At 39.6% G+C, this 14,163-nt stretch overlaps 1 protein-coding gene and 1 pseudogene across 1 annotated transcript; one reads left to right on the top strand and one right to left on the bottom strand.

Moving 5' to 3' along the window:
* The first annotated feature begins 3,091 nt into the window (after nt 1-3,091).
* LOC137748403 (uncharacterized) lies at nt 3,092-6,572 on the top strand (annotated as a pseudogene).
* A 1,579-nt stretch (nt 6,573-8,151) lies between these two features.
* On the bottom strand, nt 8,152-11,974 carry LOC137747065 (putative chloride channel-like protein CLC-g). The gene is made up of 6 exons (XM_068487070.1): nt 11,436-11,974; nt 11,160-11,337; nt 10,621-10,883; nt 10,103-10,372; nt 8,868-9,996; nt 8,152-8,714 (listed from the first exon to the last, which is right to left on the bottom strand). Exons 1-6 carry the CDS (start codon nt 11,795-11,797, stop codon nt 8,580-8,582), a joined length of 2,337 nt encoding a protein of 778 aa, XP_068343171.1. The 5' UTR covers nt 11,798-11,974; the 3' UTR covers nt 8,152-8,579.
* Nucleotides 11,975-14,163: the final 2,189 nt, after the last annotated feature.

Here is a 14,163-nt window from a genome sequence, read left to right as displayed (position 1 = left end):
CAAGACCTTATTCTTCGGTGGGAACTACAACGCTAGCTGATAAGGCTCGAAAAGAGTTTAGACGGAGGTGGCGGCCGGAATCTTAATCTTTTCCACCTGCTCCTTACCAGCATAGGGTGTAAGCTCAATATATGTTCTGGCATGAAGTCGTACCTTGTAAATATACCCACTACAGGAGATCTCTGCAATCAAGCAGCGTAGATATTACAAGCAATTAGTAAGAAAACTGCAATAAGGATCATTTCAAGCTAGATGGATTGATAAATAATTAGCATAAGATGTGGAGCTACGAATATATTTCAGGCACCGCAATGTGGGACTGATACGTCAAATGTAGAATTTTTCAGGTTGACGGGCCGATGACTCACTCCAATAACACCGATACTGTTCTCACTTAACCACATGCACAATCTTCAGGTGTGGGGTTTTATCACAAAAGGCCTCGATGTTAGTTGGTAATTCTATTTAAAGTGTTTTCTCTCTTCCCTCTTGACCGATGTGGGATAATGGGTGTTCCAACACTCCCCCGCACATGAGACCCCATTTTGTGGGTCACATGTGGAGATCCACACATCGACAACCACGTGGAGCCAAGTCGGGGCTCACCCATCACGCGAGGCCAAACGGGGACCCACCCAATCATGTGACATATTTGGCCTACGTGGAGCCATGTCGGGACTCACCCATTGCGTGGGCCCAAATGGGGACCCACCCAATCACGTGGCAATACAAGCCCACCCCCTGGCTTTGATACCATGTAGAATTTTTCAGGTCAACGGGCAGAGGGCCCACTCCAACAACACCGATACTGTCCCCACTTAACCACCTGCACAATCCTCAAGTGTGGAGTTTTATCACAAAAGACCTTGATGTTAGTTAGAGTGGGGTAATTCTATTTAAAGTGCTTTCTCTCTTCCTTTTTGGCTGATGTGGGACAATGAGTGTTCCAACATCAGAACACCATGTTTTTGTCATATAATGCTTGTGTCATTGACATAGATACCCGTGCCATAAGTTGCACTCCTGCTCGAGGGCTACAACTGGTAAAGCACCTCGGCACAGGAAACCCCAAGACCTTTTGTGCTATTTTCTTTTTGTTGGCTGGGTAGCCTTAGATCCAAACCTAAATATTTAGGTCACAGAATTTAAGGTTCATGAATGGAATGTCACCCAACCCGTAAGACTTAAATTTTAGGACCTAAACTGTATTAACTATTGTGAAATGATTTTAACCCTTGACCATTAGATTTAAATTTGAACTGTTGAAATTTTTTTCCCCTTACCATTGGATTTGAAAAAACACAAATACGGACCGTTAGATCAAAACCAAATGATTACCAAAAGAGGCATTGTAATTTAGATTGTTGATCACGAATGGTCCAAAAATTGAATGGCTCCCTAGTCCAAGTGTTACCTTTGAGGTTCTAAAAGATGTTAGGTGCTAGTTGGGTGGTGGGCTGGGACCTAACACCTAGGCGGCTAGGCGGGGTTTAGGTGGTGCCTAGGCAGACTAGGCGGATTTGCGTAAATCTATTATATTTCGTGTAAATAAGTGTCTGTTTATACTTAAAATATATATAATTTCATCATAAACTACAAATAGACTGACATATATATATTATGAAGTATTGAAATATAATGAAAACATGGGGGAACAAGCATATAATGTGTATTCATTTAACTATTTAGCAAGTTTCTTACAATTTATTGAAAAAAATAAAAAATAAAATGAAAATTATCTATTTTCTGCCTAAGTGAGTCGCAACCTAACCGGGTGCCTATAAGGGTCTGGGTGGGCTAGGCGGGTGCCTCAGTAGGTATATGAGCCATTTCTTAATTTTCAAACATCTAAGCATTAATCGGGACGATGACCGATCGCCTAGCACCGAGGTATGACAGCTCCCTTTAGTCCACATGTTACCGTTGGACAACTGGAGTCCCTTATCAAATGGGGCCCAGTTGTCGACCACTACCAAATTCCTCTGGGAACTGGATCCTCTCTTGAGCTCAGGACGGGGATCCTCCTGAGCAGCCCATCTGGACCACTCAAACTTGATCCAACGGCTGCAATTATTATAATTTTTAGAGGGGCTCCCTATTTGGAGCCGTTTGATCAAATTTCAACGGTCCGGATGAACTACTCAGGAGTATCCCCATCATGAGCTTAGGAGAGGATCCAGTTCCATTCCTCTATCCGTTTTTGTACAAGCTGGGGCCCCAACATTGCAAATAGAATTTCGGATTTTATTTTGGGCTCAAAACCAAATTTTAGGGTTTAGGCGTCACCATTGGATTGCATTTTTTGGGTTTAATCCAAATATTTGAGTTTGGGTCTTGCGCTTGGGCTTGGTGAGTTGGTTAATTGTTCAACATTCAAAGAGGAGAAATTTCCAGCCAAAATTCTTGACTGAATATTAGAACTATATATTTAGTCAAATTAAAGAAACAAACTGTATCACCATAAAATTAATTAGTAATATGAGTGTATTTCAATTTTTTATAAGTACAAGCAAGGCCTCCTCTCATCAATGCTCGATTCATTCTCAACAAACCTTCTTACACGTAGCAAATTTTCAAGACTAACACGTGGACAACACAACTCGGATGACGTAAAGCACTTGTGGCCATGTGGCTATTGAACTAGGACAACCTACTCTGGTACCATGAAGAAAGTTGGTGTTCCACCATAAAACTAATTGGCAATATGGGAAGTAGTCCTACTTTTTATAAGCACATGCAAGGTCCCCTCTAATTAATGTGAGATTCATTCTCAACACACCTCTAATCAATGTGGGATTTATTAACAACACAAATACTTTCCTCTGAGAGAAAAAAAACTAATGTAACGTAACTTTCATGATTCTTCAACAGATACCTAGTTTCGGTTTTTTTTTTTTTTTAATTTATTATTATTAAGGGGAAGGGAGATGGTTAGAAACTCGTACAATAACACAAGAGATGAGGAGTTTTGAACTCAAGATGTATGAGTGGAAACTCAACGCCATATTTGGACCACATGCACAACAAATATCTGCTTACGTACCAAGAAATATAGACCATGAAAACTAAACCACAGAAAGATCATAACGCTACAGCTTGGTCTGTTGACCTTGTAATTGGACAAGGTTTCCCAATTATGGCACTGGAGTTTATTGGTGGAACATTGTTTACGCAGCTCTACGACGGCGTCAAGCAAGCGATGAGCAAGAGTGGGATGATTAAAACCCTTCTCGTAGACCTCAAATCCACGCTAGACTCTTTAGAACCAAGAGACATCCAACAGATTGGAGAGCATAGCGTCGAATTGGGTCTCCTAAACGAGGAAATCCGAAGTCTTCAAATGCAAATGGAGGATGGTGTGAAGCTTGTTGGCAAGTTGTCCAACTTTCGCATGTGGAACTACTGCTGCTTGGATGATTACGCTCAACAAATTGTTGAGTTGGATAGGGCTCTTAAAAGATTGTTAATAAAATTGAAGATGCAGGAAGAAAGGGATGTGAAGGAGGTGTTGGTTTTGTCGAGGCAAAACCGGAACAAACTTGATGAAGTTAATAGAAGATTGTTGGATATACGAAAGTTACTGCAGCAGAGAGCGGGGGATGTCGTGGAAGACTTGGTTTCCATAAGTAATACCGAGACAGTGCCCGAGCAAGCTCAAGGGAATGGCTCGGAACAAGGTGAATTTTTTTTTAACTAAATTTATGAGCATGTTTGACATCAGGAACCATTTGCAAAAAACAAAAAAAAAAAAAAAAAAAAAAAAAAAAAAGCGCGCTTTATTGGATTCCATTTTATGTACATGGTAACAGTTTCAATTTTTCTGATTTGGTGGTGATGTAAATATGGCAGTCACTACGTTTGAGGGAGGGGCCGCTCTACAAGCAACATTCGCAGTGTTGTGGGATGTTGTTATGGAAGTTAAAGACAAGACTACAGTGTTCAAACCTCTCATAGAAAATCTCATGTCCACGCTAGGCACCTTAAGACCGTTAATGGACGAGTTACTAGAATATAGCAAACTACTGGATCGCCAAGACGAGTGTAAAAACTTCAGAACACAAATGGAGAAAGGTGTAGAGCTCGTCCACAAGTGCTCCAAAGTTGGTATGTGGACTGGTTGCAAAAGTTATAAATACAGCAACAAAATTATTGGATTGGATGAATCTCTTCAGGAATTGTTAGGTATACTGAAAGTGCAGGTAGCAAGAGACGTGAGGGAGACGTTTATTTCAATAAGGAATATAGAGGCAGAGATCAAGAGAATTGAAGAAAGTGGTGTGCTGCAAAATCAAACTCAAGCTGACGGTTGGTGTGCATTGCCGGAACCTTCATTGCCTACAATTGGATCGGATGTACTAAACATGCAGGGAACGAGTGATGCGAGGGAGACATTGGTTTTGTCTAGCACTACAAAAGCAGGTGTCGAACAAATTGAAGGGATTGGTACGGAACAGACTCCAAGTGAAATTACAGGTTGGTCCGCAGTACCTGAATCTCCATTGCATACTTTTGGATTAGATATACCAATTCTGCAGACAATTGCATTTCTGTTGCCACTTGGCACTGATTATTCGCTTTTTGCAGTGGATTCACCTCCTTCTGAAGTGAGCTCTTATCCTTTCTCTACTACTGTAGCGGATTCAGCTTCTTCTTTTGGATTGAGCTCTTATTCTTTCTCTACTACTGTAGCGGATTCAGCTTCTTCTTTTGGATTGAGCTCTTTTTCTGCCAGTCCGCTTCATGTGCCACCGATTCCTATATCTTCAATGTCTCCAAAGCTCAGTAGATTTGGATCAGTACATCTCAGTTTAAAGCAGATTGCAAAAGCAACTCGCAATTTCTCTCGATCGCAACAAGTAGGTGAAGGAAATTTTGGAACTGTATACAAGGCTCGGTTAGATGATGGCCAGGTTGTTTCTATTAAACGTGCAAAGAAGGTATGAACAGTTCATAATGTTGAAATATTTCTATCAAACATTCGAGTGGACTTTTAAGGAAGTTTTTATCTCATGTCCGTGATTCAATCAATTGATTGCTATTTTTGTAACATGGAAACTTTATAATAGGAGCACTTTGAGAATTTGCAAACGGAATTCAGCAGTGAAGTTGAACTGCTGGCCAAAATTGATCATCGAAATCTCGTAAAGCTACTAGATTATGTTGATGAAGGAAATGAGCGTCTTATCATTACGGAGTATGTATCGAATGGTACTCTTCGAGAACATCTGGATCGTAAGCTTACTCAAGTCCTTTCATAACAATAGGTAGTTCAGATTTATAAAGTGATGAGATCGTAAATAATTATGCTGCTACATGGGCAGGTCAGCATAGGAAAGTCCTAAATTTCAACCAGCGACTTGAAATTGCTATCGATGTTGCTCATGCCCTTACCTATCTTCACACATATGCTGGTAACAAAACTCTTCATTTAATACATGCATCACAGTTTTCTGTTTAAGTTTTATCTTTCTGGATGCGGATGAAAATTGATTTCGATTTGTCAACCTGGTTGATGCCTAATCCGTTATTCATCTCACAACAGAAAAACAAATCATCCATCGAAACGTGAAGTCCTCCAACATTCTTCTTACAGAAAGCATGAAAGCCAAAGTGGCAGATTTTGGATTTGCAAGGCTTGGCCCGATGGAAACAGATCAAACACACATTTCAACCGAAGTGAAAGGAACTGTCGGTTATATTGACCCTGAGTATATGAAAACCTTTCAACTCACCCCGAAAAGTGATGTTTACTCGTTCGGGATCTTACTAATAGAAATTTTGACTGGCCGTCGTCCAGTGGAGTTGAAGAGACCTGTTGAAGAGCGGGTGACACTCAGATGGGTAAGTATAGTCAATATGCAACGAGATAAAATCACCAACCATATTGCTTGTTATTAAAATGAGATGTGATTAGCATTATTGTTATAAAATGATTGCGAATGAGCTCTTAGTCTTGTCATTTGCTCAATAATTTATTTGAACCAGATTAAATTCGAACTGTAACGATTATATCCGGCTTCAACATTTTGCAGGCCATCAAGAAGTTGAATGAAGGTAGGTTGGCGGAATTGGTTGATCCTTTGATGGAGGAAACTATAGATGCAGAGGTTCTGATGAAAATCTTCGATTTGGGGATCCAATGTGCAGCCCCCATCCGAGATGCTAGGCCGGACATGAAAGCGGTGGGAGAGCAGTTGTGGACAATAAGGGCAGACTACCTTAGAAGTGTCGAGAGGGCAGTAGTATAAAGGGGTGTGATGTTCACACACCCGTTTTTACTTCTCACACACCTTTTTAATTTTCAGTCATCGAATCGGTTGAATTGAAAAAAATCAATGAACAGAAATTAACAAAGGGTGTGTGAGAAGTAAAAAGGGGTGTGTGGATAGCACACCCCTAGTATAAAGAATGTGAGATATATCTTCCCCCTTATTAGACCTTACCCCGTAAAAACAATTTTGTCACAAGACACGAGTTTGCTTTTCAGTTTGGCCATTTTTTTCTACGCGACATCATTTTGCAACCTTGAAAGCAAACGCATTTGAATTTAAATATTTGGCATGATTTTTCAATGTGCTTATGTGTAGCTGTAATTTTTGGTTGTTTGAGCGTTTGTTGTTGTTCCCAACTTAATAACTTGTGCCCAATACCCTCGGATGGTATCGTGCTCAATGGATCTCAACTCAAATTTGAAATTTTATCACAAAAGTCCAATGTTTCGTCTCCAAATGTGGGACTTCTCTTTCAACTTAGTACTCAGAACCTGGCTTGGGGAACTTGGAGGCCAAGACATCCCCAGGACCTTGATACTTAAGACTCGACCTAGGAACTTTGCCAACCAAAACGTGGATAGGAATCTTCACTCAGTAGTACGGTCTGGTGGTATTCCTCATCACTTGGAAGTGTGAGGTTTTAGGTTCGAATCTTGTAGGTGGCGAATTTGATATCAAATTAGGCTGCCTATTGTGTAGTTTAGTCAAACGCCGCCTCCCCTTAGTGTAAAAATATCGATGTACTCAACAAAAAATAATAATAATAAACATGGACAGGAATCCTAGCGCTAGGGATCCAACCCAGGGACGGACACCAACTCTACTCGAGTAGAATGACTTCCATGGCAAGGACACAGTAATAACACTATTATTTTGTCGTTTCGAACTGATGATGCAAAGATATGTGTAAATTTTTGTCTATATGACGATTGTATCATTCACACGGATGCTTGTGCCATAAGTTGCTGTCATGCTCGAGGGCTGCAGCCGCTAAAGCTCTTCAGACCGGAAACCCCATGACCCTTTTGTGCTATTTTCCTTCTGTTGGCTGGGTACTTCAACCAGAAACATCGTTGACTCATTTGCGGCTTGGCAGGGATAAAACCTTTGTACATTACTGAATTAAAAGACAATGTCGATCAACCCTCAAGATCTAAATTTAATGACCTAAAATATATTAATTGTTATGGAATGATTTCTAGATGGATGAGTATATATAGATGGATTCAGCTTCTTTTTTTTTTTTTTTTTTTTTTTTTTTATTTTTTTTTTAATATCGGTAATAATTTCTTTTGTAACTTAATACCGATTCTAGATGGATGAGTATATATAGAGCAAAGATGAGGATGCTTCGTTGGATGTGTGGGCACACGAGAAATGATAAGATTAGGAATGAGGATATCCGAGGTAAAGTAGGGGTAGCCAAAATTGAAGAACAGATGAGAGAAAATCGGTTACGGTGGTTTGAACATGTGCAAAGAAGGCCGAAGGGGTAGAGGAAGACCTAAGAAAACTTTGGAAGCAACTCTAAGAAAAGACTTAGAGTACTTGGATGTAACAGAGGATATGACACAGAACCGAGCACAATGACGTTCTAGGATTCATATAGCCGACCCCACTTAGTGAGAAAAGGCTTTGTTGTTGTTGTTGTAAATGATAAAAATTAATGAAGTGTGTGGGTGAAAGATAAAATGGAATGTATAAATAACACCACATGTACTTTTTCTCTGGACATCTTTGTCCGTCACATTGAAAAACTACTACATGTCACGAGAAGCCGAAAAACAAACGCATTTACATTTAAATGTTGACTACCAAATCTTGTATAACAATCGAGGCAAGTTCAGACCTAGTTCCGCTTTTTTCCATTTTACAGCGATTTTTCACATGATTTTAAGTACCGGCAGGGGTTGTGTAGCTGTAATTTTTTTTTTCCCTATCGAGTGCGGGATGAAGCATTTAGTTTGGAAAATTAACATGAAGTTAAACTGTAAAAATCTACCAGACCATCTTAATGGAAGAGAAGGAAACTAAAGTATAGTATTTTACCGTCTTCGTTTCTTTCTCTACGGCTGCGTATTACCGTACAAATACTTTCATCAGACAGCCAAAATTACCACCTTTCCTGGTTTATCATGGTATCTAATGGAACCATATTATGTATTCCGACAATATAAACTACTGCCCTCAACTCAGGAGCGACTGAAGAAGTCGAAAAATGATGAGATACCGGACTTGTCGTGATTTCATAACCTCGAGTGAAGATCGTTTACAAGACCTTCTTCTTCTGTGCTAGGCTGAAAAGGCCTAAAAGAGTTTAGACGGAGGTGGCAGCCGGAATCTTAATCTTTTCCACCTGCTCCTTACCAGCATAGGGTGTAAGCTCAGTATATGTTCTGGCATGAAGTCGTGCCTTGTCAATATACCCACCACGGGAGATCTCTGCAATTACGCGTAGATATTACAAGACATTAGTAAGAAAACTGCTGTAAGGAATAATATGGATTGGTAAGTAATTAGCATAAGATGTGGCGGTTCATGTATAGCACAACACCGTGATGTTAGCTACAAAAACTTCAGGGAATGCGCACTTACATTGGACAACTTGGGTATCACTAGAAGGTGCCTTAAGCCAACTTCTCGGAAAAGTGTGAGCGCCTTTGCTAGTGACATTGTCTCCACAACAGTATAAGGTGAAGCATTAGTGAAGGGATGCAAGTCGATGAACATTTCCTTCTCTTCCTCAGTCAATTCTATGTCTTCTATCTTGTCACCGTTGCCTGAACCCCTCTTGGCAAAATCCACCGATGAGAAGAGTTTAAAAGAATTGGTGCTTGTCCGAACTGGGGTGGACACGAATGCTTTCTTCTTCAACAATTCAATAAGATGGGTGCGGAGGACTAAACCATACAAAACGGGGGTTTCAGACAATGGAGGCTCATCGATCACAGGGAACCCGTTATGCCCTGTAGTCCGGAGGACATGTACTATGTTACCAACCTTCTCAATGCCTTGAAAGAGTTGAAGTGGCCCTATTACTACATCCGCTACTGTCAGCTGCCTCATGTACGGTTCAACATGACTTTCCAGATAGGGAAGACCCTTTGCTTTCATAATAAGATCATATATATTACCATTGAAAGCATCCGCCGTTGTCTTGGAAACAAGAAGAACCACCATTATTAATGGCAACAATAACAGATTATTGGTCAATTCCAGTATAATTACACACAGCGAGACCGTCATCCTCATGGTTCCACCAAGAAAAGAAGCAGCACCCAACACAGCATATAGACCATGATTGAGATTCGAGTGTTTGCCAACTACCATTCCGACAAAACGACCATAAGATGCACCAGTCACAATAACAGGTACGAAAAGACCAGCTGGCACAACAACCCCGTAGCTGAAGATACTTAAGAAAAAACAGGTGACGAAGAATATGATAATTGAGGAATATTGAAACTCAGAATCAGTGTTCTTGCTGAAGAGGTTTCTAATAGCATCATCATTCGTGTTAAATATGAGGCTGGCAAGGTCATTATAATGACCAGGAGGGCACTGAAACTTCTTGTAGTTACCAGACCGTCCAATTGTAGGGCAGGCTTCTGCTGCATGAGGTGGGCAAGGTCGACAAGATGCAAGCCATGGTAATCCAAAGAGAAGACAAGATGTGAAAACGGAGATTGTGCAAGCTATAAGAATTTTATACATGACACCTCTCCTGGACAAAGGAAAACATCAAGGGGACGTCAGTCAGCAAATTATGGGTTTTCAGAACATCTTACATATACTAATCTGTGCAGACGTCACTAAGCTGAAGGGCTTACTCATGGATGATATTGTATACTCGGAGAACTCTTGTTAATAGAGAATTGTAAAGGCTGCCCAATATGCCGCCTACAAAGCCAAGGAGGAGCACGGGAGGCACATCGGTAATGTGATATGATATACTAGCTGAATAAACATCAAACATTATCAGCCCCCCTGTACCAAATAGCCCACATTTTCCGCTGTAGCAAACATCAATCAGAGCTCGAAGCACAATCGCGATTAGAGCAGTTGTAAAGAAAGCTCTCCACAGAAGTGCACTTCTCCACCTACAAAACAAAAACTCGGTTAGATAAAAATGTGCCAATCTGCTGGATCCAAGACGTACGGTTAGGTATTGAATATTGAAACAAACGGAAACACTTGGGTTAAATGCAAGAAATATAATTGGAAATCCATTTCACACCCGTATGTCATGAGTAGGTCAATAATTGAGTCTAACAGAAATCATTCTTACTACTACTACAAACGAAAGCAACGACAAAACAAACGAGTTCAGATAGAGAAGTTAGTGTACCAAGATGCCATTTCTTCAAAAGCAAAGAGTACACCACCGACAGGGGAACGGAAAGAGGCAGCAATTCCAGCAGCTGCTCCACACGTTACAAGATCCCTACGGTCACGATCATTCTTGAAGTATCGCAGCCATTTCCATGTCAATCCATACTTCTTCGATCCTCCCTGACCCACCAATGATGCAACACATGCACCAGTATGCACCATGGGCCCTGCCTTTCCGATAAGAAGAGACGATGACACCGCAGTAACACTACCAACAATCTGAAACAAAAGAAAAATATGAAATCTAGCAAATCGAATTTCGGTTGAATTCCTAAATTGCCATATGCAGAATTCATAATTATCTCAATGTGTAAGTTCAGATTACATGGTTGAATTCAAAAACTATCAAGTTGCTAACTTTCACACAAAGTAAGCAAAACCCAATTCAAACTTGCAATTGGCAAAAGCAGCTTTGCTAACAAGCAATTCACTTACACAACAAAAGCACTTATAAACAGCACTTATAAACACAATCTCACAGAGTTAGCAAGTCACCTTAACAAACAAAGTCTTAATGGAAAATATTCTGGGCGCATCGACGCCGTTCAGGTAAGCCTTCACCTCCGGTATACCGGAGCCCGCGGCGGCCGGCGCCACCAAAGCCGTGATCACAACCGCAAACAGAGTGAGACCAAAATTTGAGAAGAAGAAGACAGCAAAAGCCAGCCAAAACCTGTAAATCCCCAACAACAAAAGAAAAAACAAAATTGAAGACAAAAATTCAAAGAAAAAACAACCAATATTCAATCTTGAAGTGAAAGTCAGAGCTACCTGCGCTGCAACATCATGTTGGAAGTGACAACGAACTTAATTCCGGCGATGTTTTCGACAGCAAGGTTATTGCAGAATCCGATGAGTCCGACAACGATGCCGATGAGGAAACACGAGACCCACTTCATGAATAGGTACTGGAACGCGTGGACCTTCCCGCGGCTCCGCCAGTCCTGCTTGAAGAACTCGTTCTCGAGAATCTCGTAATCGAGGCTCTCGATCGGGCAGACATTGGCGCCCACCAGAGCCACCTGCGACGTGGAGTTCGGGGCGGATCGCTGGCGCGAGATTAACGGGGCGGTGATGGATTCGGGGTCCTCCGCCGCATTGAGGCTGCCGTTGGTGTTTCCGTGGACGAACATGATTCTGCGTTTTGCAAGTGGCGGCGGCGGGCGGCGGAGCGTCGGGACACGGAACTCGATTGAAGTGTTAAAAGTAAAGTGGGTGTTTGATTTTATATATGATTGTCTGTCGGGAGACTCTCTCTCTCTCTCAATCTGTCTCTGTGGCTTCTTATCTGCAGAATTGGCTGGATTCGGGACTCCACCGCTGTTGGGCGATGATACGCTGCTCCCGCTTGCATATTGTTCTATTATTTAATTTAGTTTGTCGTAATACATATATATATATATATATATATATATATATTTTAAATATATAGGCTTTTCAGTCAAAATAATTTTTTAGGTTGGTTCTTGATTTGTTTATTATTAATTATTTTGATCATTTTGCGAAAATCTTTGTTAAATAATAAAATTACAAAAATACCCTCAAATTGTGTCAAATCGTTTTGACCATTGTTTATTAAATTTATGGTATATTTTTGTTTTGGTCCCTATTTAATAGATTTTTTTTTTTTTTAACAAAATGACTAAAATGATAGACAATAGATATACTCAAAAACTAGTTCTATATATTTTACTTTTACTATTTATTTTAATTTTTTTTATTTTATAAATTTGCTATACTTGGAAATAGGAATTGAAGAGGAATCGAGTTTTTGCATTTTGCTAATGGAGTAGGATTGTTTGTCTTGTAAATCCTTCTTCTCTCTTATCCTTTCCTATTTGAAAGTCACACTAAATCGTGTAAACATCTTGTATTGACTTCTTTACTAAGAGAAAATGACAAAGAAAAAAGTGAGAAGGGAGAAAATTTGAAGGGAAGAAAATCATACTCATTTTTTTAGTTCAAATGAATCTTGTGCATTTATTGTGATAAAATGTTACTTCTTTTGTAATATGGATCAAGATTGGTTTCTTTTTCCAAATATTAAAAACTTATTTATTACAATTCTTTATTATTTCTGTAACATCCTATATCGTCCAGGGGAGTGGATCTTATAAGCCTTACATGTATATTCTCATCTCTACCTAGCACGAGGCTTTTTGCAAGCTCACTGGCTTCGGAGTTTCGATGAACTCTGAAGTTAAGCGAGTAGAGCGCGAGAGCAATCCCATAATGGGTGACCCACTGACACACAATATCATGCTACGGTGGAATCGAACCCCAAATATAGTGGGAGCCCGGGTCGGTATGCGACAATTTCTACATTCACAACATTTTTAATTTTGTTTAAAACCGCTTCAATAAGCACAAAACAAACAAAAGGCGCAAATAAAAACCATTATTTTAGTACTATACTATTATTTTTATGAGAATAATTTATAAACAAAATCAAATATTAGGAAATTAGCAAACGTTGACTTCCAAAACAAAAACCAATTAAAAATACACGTCATCATAACACGTGGAGTGGTTAAGTGATTGTCCTCATGCAGAAAACGTAGGCGCGAGCGCAGGTAGTGAAAACATCTTACGTGTGGGCCTCGGGGTGGTACCCGTGGCGAATCGATGAGGTGTATATCGTTGTTTTACGCAGAGAGATGGTCCCACATAATCCTCTACGCCGTCGTTTTGCTCACCTACCATTCTCCCAGCACGTGCCCTGTCCAATGTTCTTTTTTCTTAAAAATCCAACCTAAAAAAAATGGAACAAGTCGACTGGTTGGTTGCGATAACGTGCTTGTTCGTTTACGTTTGACTTTCGAAACTTATGTTTTTGCTGTAAAAATTCAGTTAGATTATCATTTTTCGTATGATGAAAAAGCTCGATAATAACTAATAGAAAATATCTGAAATTTTATATTCTGTATGTCATTTTTAATCAATAGATTGTAAAATTCTTAATTGACAAATTGATTATACGATTGAGAATAATGATAATGAGATTAAAATTTTAAATCAAATTTGCAAGTCTTTTACCAAGTCTTTTGTTATTACATTTAGTATTTTTATTTCCCAAAAGAATAGAATTCTCAATAAGTCAATTATATGGAATGGGACGCAATAACTTGTGCAGATAGGTGGTGGAAAGACCTTGAGACACTTGAGAAAAATATGACATAAATCGTAAAAAGAGCAACACTATTCTTATCAACATGGTAGCTTTAAAATCCATGGCATATGCATCTCTGAATACTAAAAGCAAAAAAAGCTTAGCGTAGGCAACATAGGTAATCCATCAACAATCGAGAGCCGAAGATCTGATTCAAACTAGCAGCCAATTCAACATACCGTATTACAATCTAAAAAAATAACTAAAATACAGAAGAAAAAAAAATCAAAACTTGCAGTTTAGCCAACTATTTCAAGATTTTGTATTTCATCATAGCATTTTCATTTCAAAATAAAATATAATAAATGATTTGTAACTCAGTTGATTATA

The sequence above is a fragment of the Pyrus communis genome, chromosome 10 (genome assembly GCF_963583255.1).
Source record: "Pyrus communis chromosome 10, drPyrComm1.1, whole genome shotgun sequence".
Taxonomy (NCBI): Eukaryota; Viridiplantae; Streptophyta; class Magnoliopsida; order Rosales; family Rosaceae; genus Pyrus; species Pyrus communis.
Note: the sequence above shows the minus strand (reverse complement) of the source record. Positions and strands in the feature narration are given on the sequence as shown.